Source organism: Limanda limanda, chromosome 7 (genome assembly GCF_963576545.1).
Source record: "Limanda limanda chromosome 7, fLimLim1.1, whole genome shotgun sequence".
Lineage (NCBI taxonomy): Eukaryota > Metazoa > Chordata > Actinopteri > Pleuronectiformes > Pleuronectidae > Limanda > Limanda limanda.
The window spans coordinates 13074369-13095715 of NC_083642.1; the positions used below are offsets into that span (position 1 = coordinate 13074369).

Consider the following 21347-nt stretch of genomic DNA (forward strand, 5'->3'; position numbering starts at 1 on the left):
AAAGGATATTTATGCAGTGGCAAAAATAATCCTTAACACTTGTATCTTGATATGTGAGTGTGTATATTTGTACAGATATCTTAGGGAGGAACATTTTGAGTCTACAACTTACAGAGTTTGGCTTACTGACCCACTTTCAATGGGCTGTTTGAGGGTTACGACTTGGTTTCGGGGGAAGGGTAAGAATAAGGTTTAGTTTCGGGTATAAGAATTAGGGTTCGGCATTTAGTTTTGATGGTTAAGTGTAACCCAAAAGATGTTCTTATTAATATATAACTTAAATTAAATAGTCCAATTTTAATTCAAAAAGCTTTAGCAGATTATATATCAATCATTAGTAAATACCAATGACGGATAATTTTGTAGGTCTGGACCACTATGCAGTAAGGGACACAGTCTCCTCCTATACTACATGGGAACTTTCTCTGTTTTAGTGCTATTTCTGTTTTCAGGACACTAAATATAATTTTTATGTTTACATACAAAAAACATGGTGAAACAAATTGTATTATAAAGCAAATGCATAATGTACCAAAAACTTGCTAAATTAAGATACATGACAAAATAAACTCTTTGAAACACTACATGACATCTTCTACCTGTCTCTGCTCCCTAACACTATACACTTTATCATGAAATATAAGGATGGAAATATAATTTCTTTGCATTCTTGTCTAGTTCCGTATCTCATCTATGCTGTATATTTGTATGTTCTCACCACCTCTCCTATGCCCATCTCTTATTTACCTTATAACAAGCAAAAGACGAGTATCACCCCCTCTGGCCTCTTGTAGCACTCTCTTATATATGTTTTATTTTAATATAATTTAGTACAAATCTTTACTTGTTACTTTTTACTGTGTTATAATAAGAATACGATGAATATCCTCTCCTCTCTTCTCCTGTGGCCTTCTCTTATATGTTTTTTTTTAATTTAAGTCTAAACATTTTACCTGTTGATTTACCTTCTAACAAGAATAAGACGAATATTGCTTCTCTCGCCTCTTGTGGCGCTCTCTTATATATTCTTTATTTTAATATATTTTAGTACGAATCATTCACTTGTTATTTTTTCTGTATAATAAGATAATAATCAACCCCCTTCTCTTATATATATATTTAAGTTTATTTTAGTACAAACCTTTTACTTGTTACTTTTTACTGTATTACAATAAGAATACAATGAATATCCTCTCCTCTCATGTGGCCTTCTCTTATATGTTTTTTTTTTCATTTTAGCATAAACATTTTACCTGTTGATTTACCTTATAACAAGAATAAGACAAATAACACCCCCTCTCTCCTCTTGTGGCGCTCTTATATATTTTGTATTTTAATATATTTTAGTAAGAATCTTTTACTTGTTACTTTTACTGTATAACAAGATGAAAATCAACCCCCTTCTCTCTTATATGTATTTCTTATTTTATTTTGGTAAATATAAGTACAAATCCTGTACTTGTTGACTGTACAATAGGAATAAGCTGACTCTCCCACCAGGAGTCTGATGTCATGGGAGGAGTTTGCGTGGCTCGGGCTCCACAAAACTTTTGCGTGTGCTCGCTCTCGACGCCACGCCTCTGTGCGTTTTCCTCCGCGCGTTAATTCCACACGAAAACTCATACTTGGCATTCCTCCGTGTTTTCTGCCTCCTGTCACGAACACGATCATCTGTCGGTGTCGCCGGTGGATCGCGGAGGCTTCTGCGGAGGGACCGACCCGGTGAGCAGGTCGCTGTGAGTCCGGAGGAACCGGGGCCGCGGAGCCGAGGTGAGTGCGCGCTCGGCCACTTCTTTGTTGTGTGCACCAACTTTCACGCTGCAGCTGCTGCTCCGTGTGCGCCCGAAGTTTTGGGATTTTTCACATATTTCGCATTTCCCCCGCCGCCGCTTCGATGGTTCCGAGCCTCGTGTGTCGAGCAGGGACTCCCCCGCTTCGGCGAGCCCGCTCCCCGGTGCTGTGGTCCGGCTGACTTTCTTGTCGTGGGTCGGAGTTAGTTTGGAGCTTGTTTTTTTCGGGGGGTAGTGTTAGCCCGCAAGCTAACGAACTAGCATGTCAGCTCGACTGTGTTAGCACTGGCTCGTCCGGAACTTCCAAAGAAAGAAAGAGACTCAACCCCCTTATGAACACTGTTTAATCTTTGTTTGGTGGTTTTCACTACTCTTCCACTTCGGTATAAGAAAGTTTTTCGCGGGTTTGCCTTTGATTCGAAGCCTTTTTTCTTGCCAACTCACAGTTCGGCTAAACGTCTCCCAGCAGCCGCTGAATGTGATTTCATGCCCCCCCCTCCTCCACCTCTACGTGCTAGCCGCAGCTGGGATTCATTTCTTGTTGTTGTGAAAGTTTCACCAACATGTGAGACTGGTTTTTCAACAGAAGTCTAAAGATGAACCATCACAATAGCACCTTTGTTCACCACCAGTACCGAGATGGTTATGACCAGATTATTGAGTTAAAGTTGGAGCTTGGTAACTTCAGAAGTGATATTCAGCTGCAGGGGGAAATCTTACAAAGTGCAGCGATGAAGTTAAGCCGAGTTTATCATCACGTCACTGCTATTTCCCAGTGCAGCAGATGGCAGCCTGTGTAATGTGCATGTGTCTTGTCAGTGTTTGCTGAGCTCATAGCTTTATTTAGTTCAGTGCTCCACTGGCTCCTCTCTGCACAGGACCACCTGACCTTTTGGCCACTGGGATCTATCTTTGTTGGAAATGGCAGAGCTACATCTGAGTTCAGTGAATTTTCATGTTATAACTCTGCATCATCACCAGTCTGATACATAAAAACAGCTATAATGTTGTTGCATGGTTTCCTAAATCGTAGTCTCCATGTACACACTTCTGAGCCACTTAACATGGCCAACATATATAATATAATGCACTCCAAAGAAGATGATAGGGTCAGGTTTGGTTAAAACTTCCTTAAAGTCAATTTTAATGTGTTTATTATTGAAGTCAGTTATATGTGCTGTGCTATTATAAAGTGTGTTTGTAAAGAGGTTTGGAAAAACATTCAATAGATCTGCGAATGGGATGTAGTCCATGTCAACACCCCTGCAAACTACAACCTTTGTCATAAACATGTAGTTAAATTAAATACCAGTGTCGATCCCAAAAAAAGTTTATTATCTTTGTAAATAGGATGGGATTTATGGCTCAGCTGTTGTATTGGGTTGCATTGTATTTTTACACTCATGAAGTGGCCATTGAGTGCACAGCTGTACACTATTTACTGTCAATAATGTATTTCAGTCTGGATCAGTGTCCGAAGTGATTTAATCAAAGTTAACTTGTGTGTTTTGTTGACATTGGATTTAATTCTTGTTGTGGGGCTCCACAGAAGTATAGAAATGATTGTAAAATAAACCAACCTTTACCTTTTATAAATACAGTTTCTTTATATTCAAAACGTGTCTGCAACAAAGTACTGTAGAGATAATGCTTTGATTTGCCAATAACTGAACTTTTATATTTCAGTAGGGTGACAAAATGCAGAAATTAATAAAAAGCATTATCGTCACATCAGACAAGGAGAAATGTGGTGTTATCTGAACAAGTAGACAATTTAACCACAGTTAAAGAAATACACAACATACAGCAATGCCCAGAAGTTTAGGCCTATAAACCGCAATGTATACCAACAGTATATTGAATTATTATTTTTTATCATTGATAAACATACAGACCGGTTATAGATTTTTTGTTTAGTAGATAACAGTAACAGTTTCCCTTAGGAGAAGTTGGCATTCATACATAATTCATAAATCTACTGTCTGAACAACAGTCTTGATTCAACTCATGTTTGATTAGGAAAAACATCAAATTCTTATATTTTAGAAACAACATATGTTTTGGTAACAGTCCCAAAAATATCTGTCCTGGTTGACTTGGTGACACCTGTAGTTACTGGTTGTAACAGCAATTGAGGTTTAATACAAGTTACCAAATTCTTGGGGCTGATAAACAACCTTTATTGTTTGAAGTTTGGGAGTGCAAGTGCTTTTATGCTGCACATGGCCTGAATGGACGGACAGTAGGGCACAGTGAAAGATGCTGGAGGTGTGTAGCTCTTCCTCTCACAGATCACGTTGGCTGCTACTCCTTTTTTTAATAGCCACCGTGAAAAAAAAAGGATGACTAATCTTATTATTTGATTATGAAAATAAGTTGTAAAACCATAAAGTTCCTGTCTCATTCTCCATTGACTCACTCATCAATTTAACTACAAACCATTGAAGCCATTGTGTGGACATGAGATTCAAGGTTCATCCATAGTAGATTATTTGGTTCCTTAGAAATATGTTTCAATGCCTGAAGAGATCAGAGTATCAAATATCTATTAGAATACTTGAAATGTTCTAAAAACCTCCATTTACGTATAAATCATCAAATTATCATTATCATCAAGTCATCACTACAAAGTATATGCGAGGTTAGAGGAGTGTTAATGTTAGAATACTTGAAATGTTCTAAAAACCTCCATTTACGTATAAATCATCAAATTATCATTATCATCAAGTCATCACTACAAAGTATATGCGAGGTTAGAGGAGTGTTAATGTTGTTTTTGAGCTGTTAAGAGGACCCTCGGGTGTCTATGACCTTTCACCCTGACAGAACATGTAGGTTAATCAGATCCAGTCAGAACAAGAGTTCTCACTCCGTAAAACTTTCAAGACCCCCGAAATGTCTAAATGTTCTTTCAGGCTTTGGCCTCTCCTAACCATCTCACCAGGGACCGTCTGATCTCTATGGCAACAGCACAGTCCCGTCAGCAGTGATTGAAACTGGGAAGGGCTTGTTGCCGTGTGGGCCCAATAAGCGCACCACAGCAGGGAAGCGCAGCAACCACGCTGATCTTCTGCGGTTCTCCTGTGGCAGGGACCATGTTAGCCACACTCTGGAAAACATTACACACCGGGCAGCACTCGTGTTGTATATGTGTGCGTGTGTTTGAGGAGACTTGGAGCATCTTCAACAATAACAAAAGAATGTGTAATTTCCTCATGTGGCCCCGGCAGGCAAGATTGGAAGCTTCTGAGAAAACCATATGGCTTTGAGTATTATCTTTTGAGCAAGTTTCTCTCGGACAATTCGCTCGTAAAAGCTATTAACTAATCTCACCATTTAAGCTAATCAGTTTGTCGTCTATCTTATTCCATCTTGTTGTATCGTAATACCAACTGTCAGTGCTTTCATTGACCTTGGCCAGTGACTTCAGAAATTGACATGCTTTTTATGTTTTGCCATTTTGTTTGGCGGGTCTTAAACCCCAGATGCCAGGGCTATTAATACACCCTGTACCCATGGAAGCTGTAAACAACTTGAGACGAATCTGATCTCGTCTTGGTGAAGTGCGGAGACATTGCGACTGCAAGAAATCTTTCACCATTCTCAGCAGCCGTAAAGTCAACCCTGGCGCTGTCCATCAATCAGTCTGTGTGACATTCAAGGCCACTCTCGAGTGTCTTGAACTCCCATTGGGAGTCATGGGCCTCGTTCATAAAACTCTGTGGGATACATTGTCACATTGCCTCACCTCAGTGGCCCCAGTCAGTAACAAAGCCAGTTCTCACTCGTACTTGGAAAACCCCTCGTCTCCAGGCCCTTATACGTTGCCATGATTTGCTTCTAGTTCTAAATCAAACCATATTTTAAAACTTCATCCCATGTGTGGTTCTGTGGTGCTGAGACAGCACACAGCTCTGCTCGGTTGCCCGATTCTGCTCTGAGCCCATTTCTCCACCTCTCATATTGCAAAATAATGGATTTCACAAGATGTCCAATCGGTTAAGAGTTTCAGTTTAATACCGACAATCATTTTCATATGGATACCAACAGGAAGGGTTTTCAGGAATGGAATTCTGCAGTTTAAATTTTTTCCTTCGTAATTAACAATAGATATAGCTTGTTGGGGCTGTGTACTGGTGGACTTCAGCATTTGGAAAGTACATTTCACCAAACATTAATTATAACACAAGTCAGATTTCATTTATTATAACACATGTCGAACTTCATCAGATAACACAACAACTGTTGCTCTCTGCTCTTACATTGTGGTTGATAATTTGGTCTACTGTTTTTATAATGTGGATCAAAACCTGTTTTGAAACCCTTCAATTGTTCTACAGCACCACATTATTAGTAATGTATTTTACCATTTGTTTAAGGTGTGTTGTGGCCGGAGCCGTCATCATTGCGTCGGAGTGGAGTTGCCGTGGCAGCCCTGACGGGGCGCAGGAGGAGGGTGCCGATGGAGAGGGACTGGCTGATGGGGCAGACCGTGCATTGGACGGCGACCCTGAGGGAGTATGGAGTCCAGACATCGAGCAGAGCTTTCAGGAAGCTCTGGCCATCTACCCTCCCTGCGGCAGGAGGAAGATCATACTGTCAGACGAGGGGAAGATGTATGGTGAGGACTACAACACATTTGTCATCCTATAATGGCAGGTTTTCATCCTATTAACTATCAGGAGTAGAATATCCCAAATGACTCACTGCTCAGTTTGCAGACATAAACGTTTTTTACTGCAGGTTCTTCTGTTTAGTAAAATGATGCCTAGCTCCCTTTGAATTTACATGATAGAGTTCGGTCAAGTAGGCTGAGATCACTTTCTCACAATATGGACATGGCCTCAGACTTTTGATTCTCAGGAAACATACACCATTTCAGCAGTTTTCTTAGTAATCTAGCTTTGTGTTGTCATCTGCAGCGTGTAAAGGCATTTACTATGGTAAACAAACCCGGTTTACACCATGGACTTGATTGGTTATGTGATGCTATGAAAACAGGGTGAAACGTCATGATTGACAGCTGAGACTGACTCGGCCGTGTGCACTTTGGAAGCCAGTGGTTCATTGATTCTTCTTGTAGAGGCTTCTTATTTTTACCCAGGTGATGTGCTTGCAGGAATTTTGGGAGAGGGCTATTTAGCTTTGAGGTTAAAGTGCAGCCAGCAGGGGCAGAGGTCAAAGGACAGAGCCGGCTGACACTTCAGGTCAGGTTAGGATTAACATATGCAGAAGTTGACTGATTGCTCATTCCCACGGGTCACTAACTGCTTACTGACTGGTTCATAGTGGTTTCTTGGACTACATATCATGTAGTGCATGCACACATGCAGTGTGAGTTTTGTTTGTGTCTTGTAGAATCTGTGCCGGATGCGGCGAGTGGAGCCCTGATGTATTTTGACCATTTCTTCCTACTTTATGGGAGACCTTGGCTACAACCCAACATTCTCGGCATTTTTATTTTTTTGGCGGAGAGTTGGCATTCACGCCTGCAGCAGTCTGTGTTTTGCATTTGTGTATGTGTGTGTCTGTTGTGAGGGGGAACAGGATATGTGATCCCATGCGACAGAAGGGGAAAGTTTGTTTCAGCGTAGCAGCATTTTCTCCTTTTGTGGAAATGTGGGCCCACCGTGTTGACCACCCCCACTTCCCCCAAAGCAAACAAGAAAAGTCGTGCTGGTACACGCTTTCACACATTGTAAAGCTAAACTGACACGTAGAACGTAATACCAACGCTAGGTATGACTCAATGTGGAAATTACTGTGCTGCTGCACTAAGGAAAAGTCTCCATTTGTAGCCTCCAAGTATTAATAGAAAGTGGGTGATCATCTTATGGTACCACCAATGCACAAAAATCTGCCAAATTAGTTTAATGTCTATAGAAAAGGAAACGGATAGTAGGGCCAGAGGGCAAGTAAGGAGATTGGTGCGTGCCTGAACACCATGTCACACTGGTTACATAGACAACTCTAACCCACGCATCCACTGGTCTCCCATCTTCAAACCAGTATGTTTGAACACCACCCACAAACAGCTCCTTTCAATATTGTGAGAAACTCTGAATAACCCGGGTACAGTGGTTAACGCACTGTTGCCTAACGGCTAGACGGTTCTCCATGAATCCGTGTACACGTCTGAGCGGAGAACCTCCCGCTTCATTGTTTATTTGTGAAAGGAAAACTCTGGAGAAAGTCCAGAAGCAATTCTCTGGTCATGTCTTAGTTAAAACGGCTTAAGTATTCTCCATTCACCGCTGGTAGTCGGGTCCCACCTCATATGAACCCACCTCTCATCCCTTCACTAAATGTTTCCCTAATCTGTCCTGTAGTTTTTGTGGTTCCTGCTAACTAACAAACTGAGATGGAAACATAACCTAATAATAACTAAAGGAAGAAAGTTTTGTTAGCCCACTCTGTATTTTTCACTGTCTTTTTTGGTGGTGGGTGGGGTTAAAATAACATCTGTCATTTCAACAAGAAAACAAATTGGCAAACACTTTATTTATGTGGGAGAAGAGGGTGAGAAAAAAAGATGAATTCTGGGATTTTGGAATCCACATACCACATCCAGTGGTACAATGTTTTCTGACCTCCAACCTACCTGATGGGTTCTCATGTTAAAGTTTAAATTATTTAATGACTGCTTGCACCAAGGTCTGACGAAAAAGCATTTGGCAGTATGTGGAGTAGTGGTAGACTGCAGGAAACGGCATGTGTCCTGTTTCGGGAATTGGAGCAGGCTGCTGTGTCTGAGTCAGCCCCTTTTTTGTAGATCTTATGGAATTCTGTTAACTTCATGGAGCTGATGTGACTCAGCCTGATGTGACCCGAGTCCCAACAGCATCACACGACTTCCCAGAAAGAAGGCTGGTGATGTAGACGATGATAACAGTACATGTGTGGTTGTGATTAGATGATTGCAACTGTGGAATCATCGTTTAATCGCCTTTACCTTAAACTCTAGGCTTTCTGACCTCTGCAGTAGAGTTAGCCGAGGGTTGGTCACCAGTTACAATCAAAGACGAGTCAACCGTTTGGTGTGGGTTGAAGCCGGGGGAGGCTGAGAAGGAAAAGAACTGAGCTGGCAGTTATTAGTGACCACAGTCAGGGCGTCTCTTGACTGTATGATAACCTCCCCTCTCTCTTTTCCCACCTCTGTTTCCATTATTTGGCCATCTGCTAAGAAGCTCTGCCAGCAGGCAAGACCAAATCTGACATTAAATTAACACAGGCTGTCCTAAATATCATACAACCACAGAAATCAGTGTGTTTCTATGTGTGCAAATACCGTCCTTTCCTCATACAAATAAACCGAGAATTCAGTCCAACATAAACATCCATTAACAATCCTCAGTGTGACTGTGATTCTGAGGCTGGAAAACATGCTGGAGTCATGATCTTAGCAGGTTTGTAATGATTGTTCCTGAGGAGATTCGCATTGTAAGATACAGACTGAAAAAGAGACTGCGTTGTAACATTGAGATCAAGCACTGATTACGTTTGGATTCATGTTAATGAATTGGAGCTCATTCTTGTCATTGCTGCCGTTTAGAGCAGCTTGATTGCACCAGTAGTTGTACGCATGTGGTGTATTTAAAAGCATGCATGTTTGTTTGGTGAATGTGCCACAGAAAATAAATCTTTGGGACTTTGGGACATTTATTTGATAAATGAACACTGTCATATGTCAGCAGCAAGCATCATTAAACTGGGTCCAACATTATGTCTCATCATGATTTTCAACAACTATTTTTTGTTGTAGGAAATACTTGTTATAATCACTCATAATGCTGTTATTTGTTATATTGTGATAGCATGCTGTAATATCAGAACCATTTCTCTGTCTCCTCTATTAAAGGAGATGTGAACTGACACAGTCCCACTAAAAAGTTCAAACTTTGTTAGACTATATCTCCTTTAGTTGGGAACTGGGAAGCATGACATGTTAGTTCCGTGTGGTTCTGACATGACCAAACCAGCATGCCAAAATTTAAAATATGTTACAGTGCAAAACAAAGCGTTATGTTTCGACACGGAATGACAAAATATTACAGCTTGTACCAGCTCCAGCTTTTCTTACTCCTTGCATCATAGCAAAGCACATTTGTTTTGTGTTTAGCTAAACTATGTGTACTTAAATGCTCTGGTCTGATTTGATCTTTTTTCTCTCCACTCTAGGTCGAAATGAGCTGATAGCTCGTTATATTAAGCTACGAACAGGGAAGACACGCACACGCAAACAGGTTTGCACAGATGTTATTGAAGACATCAGTATTTACATGTTATTTCATATAATATGATTAGCTAGTTGCAGCATACTGTCACATATGTTTTTTTTATTTAATTATAGATAATCTTATTAAAATGATTATTTTTAGACCATGATTGTTTAAAATTGCAGAAATCACCCTGTGAATGTGTGTGTTTTTATGGGGCTCACTTTAGGTGTCTAGTCACATTCAGGTTCTGGCACGCAAGAGGGTACGAGAATACCAGGCGAGCATCAAGGTGGGTGCCCGCTGAATCAGTTCTCCCCTCCCTCTGTAGTCACATCCGCCTCTCTTTTCCTTTTCCCCTTTTTCCTTCATCCTGTCTTTCTTCAGGTCTCTAGTCACCTGCAAGTTTTGGCCAAGAGAAAGTCTCGTGAGATTCAGTCTAATCTGAAGGTATACATGCTCACTGACTCTGCTTTGCTCTGCATGTGGCCCACACCCAACATAATCCAATGAAGCAGTAGGTTTATACTTCTCTGTCAGGGTGTTACAATACATACCTTGGAGGCTGAAAGTTGAGTTGTCTCCTGAAAAATATAACGATATGACGTGTGCAGGGATAACGTGGAGAAACAAGAACTGTTGCTGGTCAGAACAGACATTTTTACTGCTAGGGAAGCCCTGGAAAAATCACAGTAATTAACATATATTTTAATGAATATATGTAAAAATCTAAATGATCACACATCTTACGATGACATTTTCTTAAATATTTTTTAATTCAAAGAGATTATTGAATGCAGTTATTTCTATCCTTTTAAACCTCATTGAGTCTTATTAAACTTACTTCGACATTTCAATAAAGTCTGGACTACAATAAACACCAAAATAACAGAATTAGAATCAGTAAAAAAATGTTGTTAAGTAGCTTTAAACATACAAGGAATTTGCTTTGGTATGTTTGCACTAGTATAAATATAAAGAAATGTAAAAAAATAGGAAACAAAATTAAATATATAAATATTATAAACCCCATAGACAGGGTTGAGCAGATTTGAGGTGTGAAAGATGCCTCAGACCACAGTCCAGAACGGCGGACTAAAATCTAGTACGACCAAGAGGTGCTCTCTTGAGTTTGGTCCCTAAATTGAAACATGAAACCAAAAATAACCAGATCAAAAGTAATCAAAGTCACAAAGACATGAGTCTGGATTAGACTTTGGGACTTTCAGGTGTGAAAACGCCTCAAGGCAGAGCAGCTTGAACACCTTAATGGAGAAGAGAAGAAATTCAACTCATGAAGAGTTTAGAACTTGATCATATCATTAGGATGGTTCTATTTAATGGGTGTGGGAACATGGTGTGGCCAGCTCTGCAAACTCATTTCGTCAGATATTTTAGTCAGTTGCTTTTATGCTTTTAAGGTCTCATTCACTGCTTTACATGCATATAAGACAGTTGTTTGTTGTTGCAGAGGGTAAAAGCGAGTCTTAATTTATTTTTTGCATGGCAATGAGGTTGAGTACAGTGTTAGAAAGGATTGACCTTTGACAGATAGTTGCATGAGATCAGTAGCTTAGCTGGCATGGTTGTTCTTAGCATGTACATGGCATCTAGTAAGACACATGGAGACCTGCATACACAAGGGAGGTTTTACTGCGCCCCTAGCATGCGTTCAGACTTGCAGAATTTCTCCTTCGATACATTTCTGATCTCTACGTTCTCACTCCTCACCATTTCCCTCAGTTCTTTTTGCCTTTCCTGTCATAGCCCTTTTTCCTGTGGTTGTACCATCCCCCTCTTTGTGATTTTAATTTGCTGCACTTTAATTCGCGTTTAGGTCAGTATATTTCCTGGTGTAATTATCAGCACAGGTTAGTAGGACGTAGCATGTACTGTCAATGTAAGATGAATGTTAGCTTAAAGCTTAGAATGTGGGTTGAGTTAGGTTTGTATTATAGATTTGTATGAAGTTAGCAAGGTGTTTTTCCCTCATTGCCCTAACAGTGATTCTGTGACCTGCTTTCATACTGAATGTACTGAAGTTAATTGATATCGTGTCTTTTTTGCTGTAGGCCATGAACTTGGTAAGTTTTGGCCATACAATTCCAGTTTTCTCCTTCAGGCTTTGTGCTTCGTGGTTGGCATTACATTACCGCTTGTCTACACAGTGCAGTTCTTCTGCCAGGCTCAAAAATCCTCATTACTCTTGTTTTTAGTGGCTTTAGTTCAATACTGGTGATGGCTCCAGTTAGCTCTTCTAGCCTGCTAGCGTGGTGCCCCTCCTGCTTTGGCATCCCCCCCTGTATCTGCTTTGCACTCTGTCCTGTCTCCCCTCATTACTGCATCATGTTTAAGTACGTTGGCTGGCTTGTTGTCTAAGGTGGCCTTTAAGTTTCGCTCACTCTGTAATGACCAGCATTTCGATAGAAGGACCATTTTTCATCTTGTGTCACTGTTGTTTTCTTGTTCAGGACCAGGTTTCCAAAGACAAGGCTCTGCAGACAGTAGCCAACCTCTCATCAGCTCAGATTGTGTCTGCGAGTGTAATGAAACCCCAGACTCCCTTTCCTCCACCAGTCAGAGTGAGACACACACACAGACCCACACACATCTGTTCTTTTTTACCTTCTTGGTGGAAGTCTGAGTAATTCTATCTGCCCCGTTTCCCTTCTTTCTTTTGTGTAGTTTTGGCCCGGCCCTATGCCAGGACAGCCTGGACATTCTCAGGAGTAAGTATCACTGTCAGATGAGTTGGTTTTGTTTGTTTAAATTGGAGAAAGTGCAATTAATAATTGGGTTACACATTTTTGATTCCCCACTCATCTGGTTTTTACTTATTTAACAGCATTAAGCCCTTTGCACAGCCGCCATACACTACACTACCAGCCCCTGTCCCAGCTCCAATCAGTAAGTGTGGACTTGAACTGACTGATTTGATTAATCATCGTGATTATCGCCGTGTAATCGTTTTTTCTTGGTTCAAGGTTATGAGCCCTTACCGCCCCATCGCCCTGCAGCTATAGCAGCGCCTGTATGGCAAGACAGAACCATCGCCTCTGCAAAACTACGGCTACTGGAGTTCTCTGCTTTTATGGAGACGCAGAGAGACAGAGAGGCGGTATGGACATCCGGGCGTTTTTAATGTAACGCCAACAGCAACAGGGCGTTCCGCTGACCTCTCACATCTCTCTTTTCCAACAGTATAAACACCTTTTCGTGCACATTGGCCCATCGAACCCGAGCTACAACGACCCTGTTCTGGAGTCCATAGACGTGAGGCAGATTTATGACAAGTTCTCTGAGAAGAAGGGCGGCCTAAAGGAGCTGTTTGAAAAAGGGCCGCACAACGCATTCTTCCTCGTCAAGTTCTGGGTCAGTACATTAAACTCAATGTACCTTTTGAGATGACAAGAATTTGGTAAAAAATCTGGAAGATTGAGACAAGGAATTCAGTCAAGTTTTTCACAAGGCATGGAATCATTAGGGAATTGGGGAATCGTGCAAGTTAGACAATAACTTTTTAGACAATAACTCTAGTTTTGCATTACATTTTAAACTAAACCACATCACCGGAAATAACCTATAAGAAGTATTTCATTAACTGATTCATATTTCAAGAGGATGTCTCTCACCGAAGGAATATATTTCATAAATGGATGTTTTGAAATAAGAGCATTAGACTTTGGTGGTGACTTTCTGACTTTCCTCTGCTCTTTACACACTCACTTTCTTACCATCCTTTTCCGGATTTTTCCAGGCGGACCTGAGCAGTGACGTTGAGGAGGGTTCTAGTGCTTTCTACGGTGTGAGCAGTCAGTACAGCGGAACAGAAAACATCACTATCAGCGTCTCGACAAAGGTCTGCTCCTTTGGCAAACAGGTGGTGGAGAAGGTTGAGGTGAGAAAATCTGCCCAGTATGTGGAAAAACCCAGAGTTTAATATCAAACGTTATCAAAATGTGTTTTTAATCTTGATGCATGTTGCGTGGGTTTCCCCCCCCCCATTCAGACGGAATATGCACATCTGGAAGGAGGAAAGTACGTGTTCCGCATTCATCGGTCGCCCATGTGTGAATACATGATCAACTTCATCCATAAACTCAAACACCTGCCGGAGAAATACATGATGAACAGTGTACTGGAGAACTTCACCATCCTACAGGTGTGTGTGTGTGTTATCGTGAGGAGCTGAGTTACCTTTACTGTACAGGACAGTGTTTCCCCTTAACTGTCTAAAACGTGGCAGGCCCCTATATTCCAGTTAGTCCTGCCACAGATTCATAATGAGCCGAACAATGTCCTACACCTCACATAAAAACCTGCTCGCTCATGCTAATTATGTGGGCTTGTGCAATGTTCCATTAGGTTTTGCACTTTCACTACAGCATACAGATTAAACCATTTTGATTATAACATCTTGATAATACACAAAAATGGCATAGTTATAGAACATACACAAATCATGCTTTAAAGTACCAACGGTTAAAAGTAAAATATATGTAATCTTCAGTTAATTTGAAGTTTGAAAACATTGTTTTATCCATTCTTGGTGAGCAAAGATAATATTCAAAATTGTTCTCGAGAAAAGTTTCTGGAGAAGGTTTCTAGGGTTATCCCCAATGTTTTTCTGAAAGTTTTCACTGTGCAAGCTCTCTTAGTTCTGTTAATTCTGTAATTTTCTTCATCACTATTTCTTGACTGCTGTTTCCTCTATATTATTCATCATTAAATCCTGACCCTCTCACAATATCTTCCTCTGCTCTTGTCTCTTGCCAGGTGGTATCCAACAGAGAAACACAGGAGACTCTGCTGTGCATCGCCTTTGTGTTTGAAGTGTCCACCAGTGAACATGGAGCGCAGTACCATGTTTATCGACTAGTTAACGACTAGCAGCACGTCTCGTGCATGCAGAGACTCTCCACAGACTTTTTAATTACATAGAGTATAAACACTATTTCCAGCTCATACACACAGAAACCCCACTCCTCTACTCTAAACACAGACCAACAGTCCCACTGTAGTCACACCTGTTGTTCAATGTAAATGTATTTCCATCTCTCTTCAGTATCCCATGACTTAAAGGTCCCATATTGTAGCAAGTGACATGTTCATGATAGTTTTTATTATGAAGCTGGTTGGAGTGCTGTATAAATACTGTGAAAGTATCAAAGCGCTCAGGTCATGGAGAAATGTGCACAGCCTGTGTTCTGAAACTGCCTTAAAATAAGCCGTCAGGCCTCCTGTAACTTTATGATGTCACAACGACATAAACCACTCCTCTCAGCCTGCCCCCAGCACAGCCCACCTGGGCCAGCCAGACTGTCTAGTCTGGTTTAGATGGCTTGTTCGGTTAATTTCCATTTGACCTGTGAGTCTTACCAAGCGTTAGCAATAGGCTGAAAAGACCATCTGTGAGTCCCCGAGCTGTTGGTGCCCCAGAGGGGAGCGGGAGAGAAGAGATTTTAAATTACATTAAGACGGTTTCTGATATATCTTCTTATGGAAATCATAACTAAAAGTATTGTGTAAGTATAACATATGGGACCTTTCAAACAATTGATTATTTGTGGATTTCAAAACAAAACGTTTTCTTTATCTTGAAGCATTTTATTGTTATCCAGTGTAATTATTTAATCACAGAATCCTCTGTGCAACGTCAGGCTCAAAATATATCCCAGTTTTTAATGGCAAATTTAAGTCACTAAAAAACTAATCTGGCACTCCGTAGAGTGTATACTGCCGCCACGGTCAAATAGTCCTATGTCTATCTCTTATAATAGAGGAATAAGAGAAAATACGATGTAGTCGGGTCATCTGCACCTAAATGTACTGATTTCCTGGACTGTCCTCCATCCCTCCACCAAGATCTGTGCAAATGGGTTCATTGCTTTTTGCGGAATCCTGCTAACAAATAAACAAACACCTGTAAACACTAGAATGACACTCAGTAGAATGCTGCTAAAGCTCATTAATCCTCTTAAATTCAATCAAGCCGCAAATATATAATTTCTCTAAATATGTCAGATTTTATTTCATCAAGATCCATTAATTATTCCCTCGGAATGCTATATAAAGAATAACTGCTGACGGACAGGGGTGACAACATAACCTCCTTGATGGAGGTGCAGAAACCAGCAAACTATATTAAATCAAGTTTAATATGGGATATCCTGCATTTTATACAATCAGTATGTACCTGTGACATTTTTCCTGCACATGCATTTACGTCATGGGTGTGACAGATGTGAGACCAGTTTGAATATAGGTTGTGCAAATCATGTAGCCAGTGTTAATGTAAACTATGCCACAGTGACTTTCTTCTACTGTTCATATCGTCTCTGTACAGTAGGAAATGATCGAGTCTATAACGGTGCGTCTTCTATCACTGCTTATAGTGGAGTCGTGATCTTCAGTTTGTATAATCAACGGGTCACATGACACAAAGCAAGAGTGTGCCTCTTAGAATATAATGCACTACACAAGTCGTATTTATATTAAAACACAGCGTCGGAGTGTGAAGAGGGCGTTTTAAAAGGTTTCCAGTGGTACTCGGTGTGGAGGGCAAGATTGTGATCAAATGTTAAGGGGGTGTTTTTAAAGTTCGGCTCACTTGTCTTTTTGGAAAAGTTCACAAACTGTTTCAGATTCAGTTCACACTTTGAATGACAGAATCGACCCTTACTGTTCACGGACACGACACAGTGGTAGCTCCGACTGTGTGGGCTCGCTGCAGTATTTCTACCTCCACGTGAGTTGGGATGAGAATGTGCTTTGGTTTCATATAAAGCCTTAACCAGAGGAGCACTGATGTATAGGATGTGTACACTACATTTGTAATGGTACTGTTTTATAAGCCAAAACACGGTAAATAGACTTGTTTTTGTAAAGATGAACTGCCGTTGTTTTTTTTTTACCAGCAGAGCTAGAAGTGTTAAACTTAACATCATGATGGGTGTTTCAGTTTTTTTTCTCTTTTTTTGATGTATGCAAAATGATGTCTGGAACACACTAAGGTTATCTACGGTGCACTGGGGTTTTTGCCTGTTAACACTAACAAACTATCCAGCTGACACTTTTTTGGTCTTTTGTTCTATGTAATATTTTTCGATTTTTTTTTTTTGGTACACGACTACCAGCAATTTTTATTTTGTATTTTGTTGTGAATCTTATTTGACACTTTCACGCCCCCTCCTGACAGGATCATGTTTAACCATGTATGATTTGACTGTACCATGAAACTAAGATTCAGTTTTAAGCAAGATCATCTAACATTCACTGTGTGGTTGGCCAAACGTGTTTTTATGTTTTAAGAGTTGTATTTCTTTCCTGTCTGTGTATTTTGGTTGGCCGTGCCTCATCACTCCTTTGGTCAAGTCTGCTCAGTGAATGAAATCTGTGCCTTTATGCTGTACCAATAAAATCACATGGACTCTAGAGTCTGGATAGAAGCATTACAACAGCTGCTTGAGAGAGCGCAACTACCTAATAAGTAGAGTTAGACTCAATAGAGTGCATACGCTGCCAACGTCCCCTTGTAGAAATCGATTTAAATTCACTAGGTTCAGATCTTATTTGCATCAAATTTCACACACTCATAAATGTTAATCCCTTAGGATTAACATTAACAATAGGGCTTTTTTTTTTTTTTACATTGTTTATAGATCTAATCGGTTCGTTGTGACCAAATTTTCCATCTTCTTCTAGTTTGTTGTTATCCCTCCAGTAGTTTGTGTATAATACTTTCAAAGTCAGATGAAAACATTACCTCCATGGCGGAGATGATAAAAAGCCTCTAGATTTGAACCATTAACCCATTTGCCCAGTGAAATTCCACCTGGGGCTGGATGGGCCACATCAATGCTGTTTATAGAAGCATCTAATGTGAATCAATATTGAGCTGTCAGAGAATGAAAGTTGACACAAATGCTAAACAACATTCTTGATCTTTTTTATTTAATCTGATTTCCCCTAATTCATGACTTTTCTAAATAAAATAATTTAATTTTTGAAATAGGAAAATAATCTCAAGCTGAGGTGGTCATATTTCGACCTGCACAATTAAGTTTTTGCACCAGTATCATAATATAGTATCATATCCGAATTTCTTTATCTGATCTCAGGTTTAATCGTTATCGTCAGAGATTGCAGTTTCCATTTCCCCCTGCTGGATGGCGCTGTCGCCTCATTTTTCCCACAGTGCTACAGCAATAAATATAATCAGCTCAGAGTTTCTGTAGAAACATGTTCAGGCTTTACTTTCTTCATTATGCCGCCAACCAAACCGTGTGCACTCATTTTGATACCATCTCTTCCTCTCATTCTTAACACACACACCCTTGATATGGTTACACAACACGTGTGTTCTTTAACTTCCTTGTGATATTCAATAGTGAGAAAGTTGGATGTCTTTGATAAAAAAGAGGCAAATCAAAGTGCATGTTAGTATAATGTGTCATGTGGGTGAAAGCAGTGCAGTGTGCTTTTATGATGCAGTACGATAACCACTCAGCTAGGCGTGTCGTTTCAATGCTGGGGAAGTGACTTTCAAGCGATAATGACCACCTACAACACAAAGTGCTGATGCTGTAGGGCATGGGTGGACGTGTGTCAGCAGAAAAGCATCTGTTATCCTGTCAGTCTAGATAACGACACAATTCTAAAAAAAATATATCTCGGCTGATATATTGGAATAGTATCGGAAATGGTGTCTCAACAGTCTTTGACTATATTTTATTTTAGAATTGTGTCGTTATTAACCACTTATTACAAAGAATTTAATCGAGGCTTAGTATTTTATAATTAAACCACAAACTTTTTATAAATGACTAGAAACTAACACAAACGTGTATAGAATGTTAAAATGTGTGTCGGGCTCTAAAGCTCACCACTTGTAACCCTTCAGAAATACACTATATTACATTTTTTGCTGCCTTCCAAGAAACACACACCATAAGAGTAGGTTTACTGAGCATTGACTTACACACACACACAGGGCGGTAGTGGCAAAAAAATTATAAAATAAGGTGGGTGCACTATAATTTTAACCCATAAACGATACTATATTTAGACTAGAACTACTGAAATCGAATTATATAGTCCAATACATTAGCATTTTCTTATTGTTGTCATTGTTTAATGTGTGGGGTGAACAATGATGGAATGTAATAAGGTACATTTACTCCATTACTTTAAACATTAAACTTTAAACTTGAACTGTGGTTCTTATTCCACCCACATTACACAGTGCTGTTGACGATGCACTCTTCTCTTAATATATTTGTTGCAAAGTGACAACAATGTCTTCCAAACACGAATGAACGCTTGTCCAAACGATCATGTTGGTGTTCACACTTGAAACTGCTGGCACTGTGGAAAAGCTTTCGCGGAACATTTGGCTTTAATTGCTCCCTTTGAAACTTTGCCATGGTTATGTATGACTTTCCAGTAATCCACACACACACACACACACACACACACACACACACACACACACACACACACACACACACACACACACACACACACACACACACACACACACACACACACACACACACACACACACACACACACACACACAATTTTGGCTCTTTTGTGTGAAGACATTCATCAAAGTTTTATATGCATGTCATGGCCATTTAGCCAAAACAACATGTGGTAATCAGTGACACACACACACACACACACACAGTCATCAGGCAGGGTGTGGTTCACCAATTAAACATACCATCATGCCAACAGTGAACGACGATGGCCGACCTGGTTAAGCAGGTGGCTTGTGTGCGTGTATCTCCTTAAATCAGTGATAGTCTCCTTATCCAAACCGGATCTCAAACCGTTCAATGTTATAAAACATCATGTCCTTGTCCTGAACCGAAAATCTCCCTCGGCCTGAGGGGATTAACATTCTATCAACAGACAAAACAATTCTCTGACTCATCTGTCTCAGATAAAATCTCTGGTAGGAACATTTACAAAGAGCAGCTGAATGGGTGTTGACTTTGTCTCACATACATGTCCATGTGCATATTCTACAGGTGTAACATGCGTTTATAATGTTGACAGAGTTGAGGTGAAGGGTGTGGTGGGAAAATGTCACCTGCAGAAACTTGGTCAAAACAATCCTGTTAGTCACAGAGCTCAGATTATCTCTTCTGGTAACCAGTGTTTTAATGGTGGAGCTGGTGCAGGTGAAGCTTATTTTCTATATACTGCTGGTATCTACAGTGCAACGGTTTATCAATGTATTATATATTATGTGGGTTTGAATATGAACATTGAAAGTCTTCTTAGTGCAGGAGTTGTACACATGTGGGAACTGGACTTGCTGTTTCCTGGAGACATGTTGGTGAAACGACTTTAAGAAACATGAGCATGTCAAGTTCCCTGTGTGCACCTGCATGACCTGGAGAAAAGAAAACGGTCACAGTAAACTACTCTCTTGTATACTGTCTGTTGATACAACTAAATGTGCTTCCTGAGGACACACTGTTTTCAATACTTGTATACATAAGCGAAGGCAGATTACACATTTTGTTGATAAAAAAGAAGTTAAATATTACATTAATATGAATTGATAAGTTAACAAAACCTCCGGAGCAGGCCGACACGAAAAGGAGCCTTTTTTTTTTAACGTTCATGAATTGTTTAGTTATATCTCATGAATATATGTATATATAGAGAGAGATTTGTCTTCCTATAAATAAAGAAGATCCAAAGTTGTGATAAATTATTTTATTTCAGAATTTGAAAAACAAAATGGCATCTGTCAAATAAAGTATAAGGTATAAAACCAGAGGCTACATACAGTAGTTATATATATATATATATATATATATATATATATATATATATATATATATATATATATATATATATATATATATATATATATGTATGTTCCACCACTAGCTAGGAACTGTGTAAATGTTTTATTTCTTTCATAATCTCCACTGTTCATTGTCCTGTCTGTGTCACTGTGTACCTGACAGGTAGAGGCAGCAGAGCAACACACAAATACGTTTTACTACCACACTACAATGAGTGGCTGCAGGGAACCTCTGTTGCACTAAAGCTGTGCAGATGTTATTACAATACAATATTTTCAGTCCTCACACAGTATCTCCAGATGTTACAAACACTTTTTCACATGTTTTGCTCTTTTTTTTCACATGTGGCGCACTTTCACGTTACACACTTTTCACACGGTACACACTATTTTGCAGACATTAGACACTATTTTGCAGACATTAGACACTATTTTGCAGACATTACACACCTTTCGCAGACGTTTCCTCACTTTTTACAGTTGTCACACACTTGGCCGCACGCATAAACCTCA

At 40.0% G+C, this 21347-nt stretch overlaps 1 protein-coding gene across 1 annotated transcript; it reads left to right on the forward strand.

Annotated features, from left to right (window-relative positions):
* The first annotated feature begins 5777 nt into the window (after positions 1-5777).
* On the forward strand, positions 5778-17440 carry tead3a (TEA domain family member 3 a). Its single transcript, XM_061074607.1, has 13 exons — positions 5778-5788; positions 6170-6411; positions 9969-10033; positions 10236-10298; positions 12079-12090; positions 12478-12588; positions 12692-12735; positions 12852-12913; positions 12991-13124; positions 13208-13378; positions 13764-13904; positions 14016-14168; positions 14783-17440. Exons 1-13 carry the CDS (start codon positions 5778-5780, stop codon positions 14894-14896), a joined length of 1323 nt encoding a protein of 440 aa, XP_060930590.1. The 3' UTR covers positions 14897-17440.
* Positions 17441-21347: the final 3907 nt, after the last annotated feature.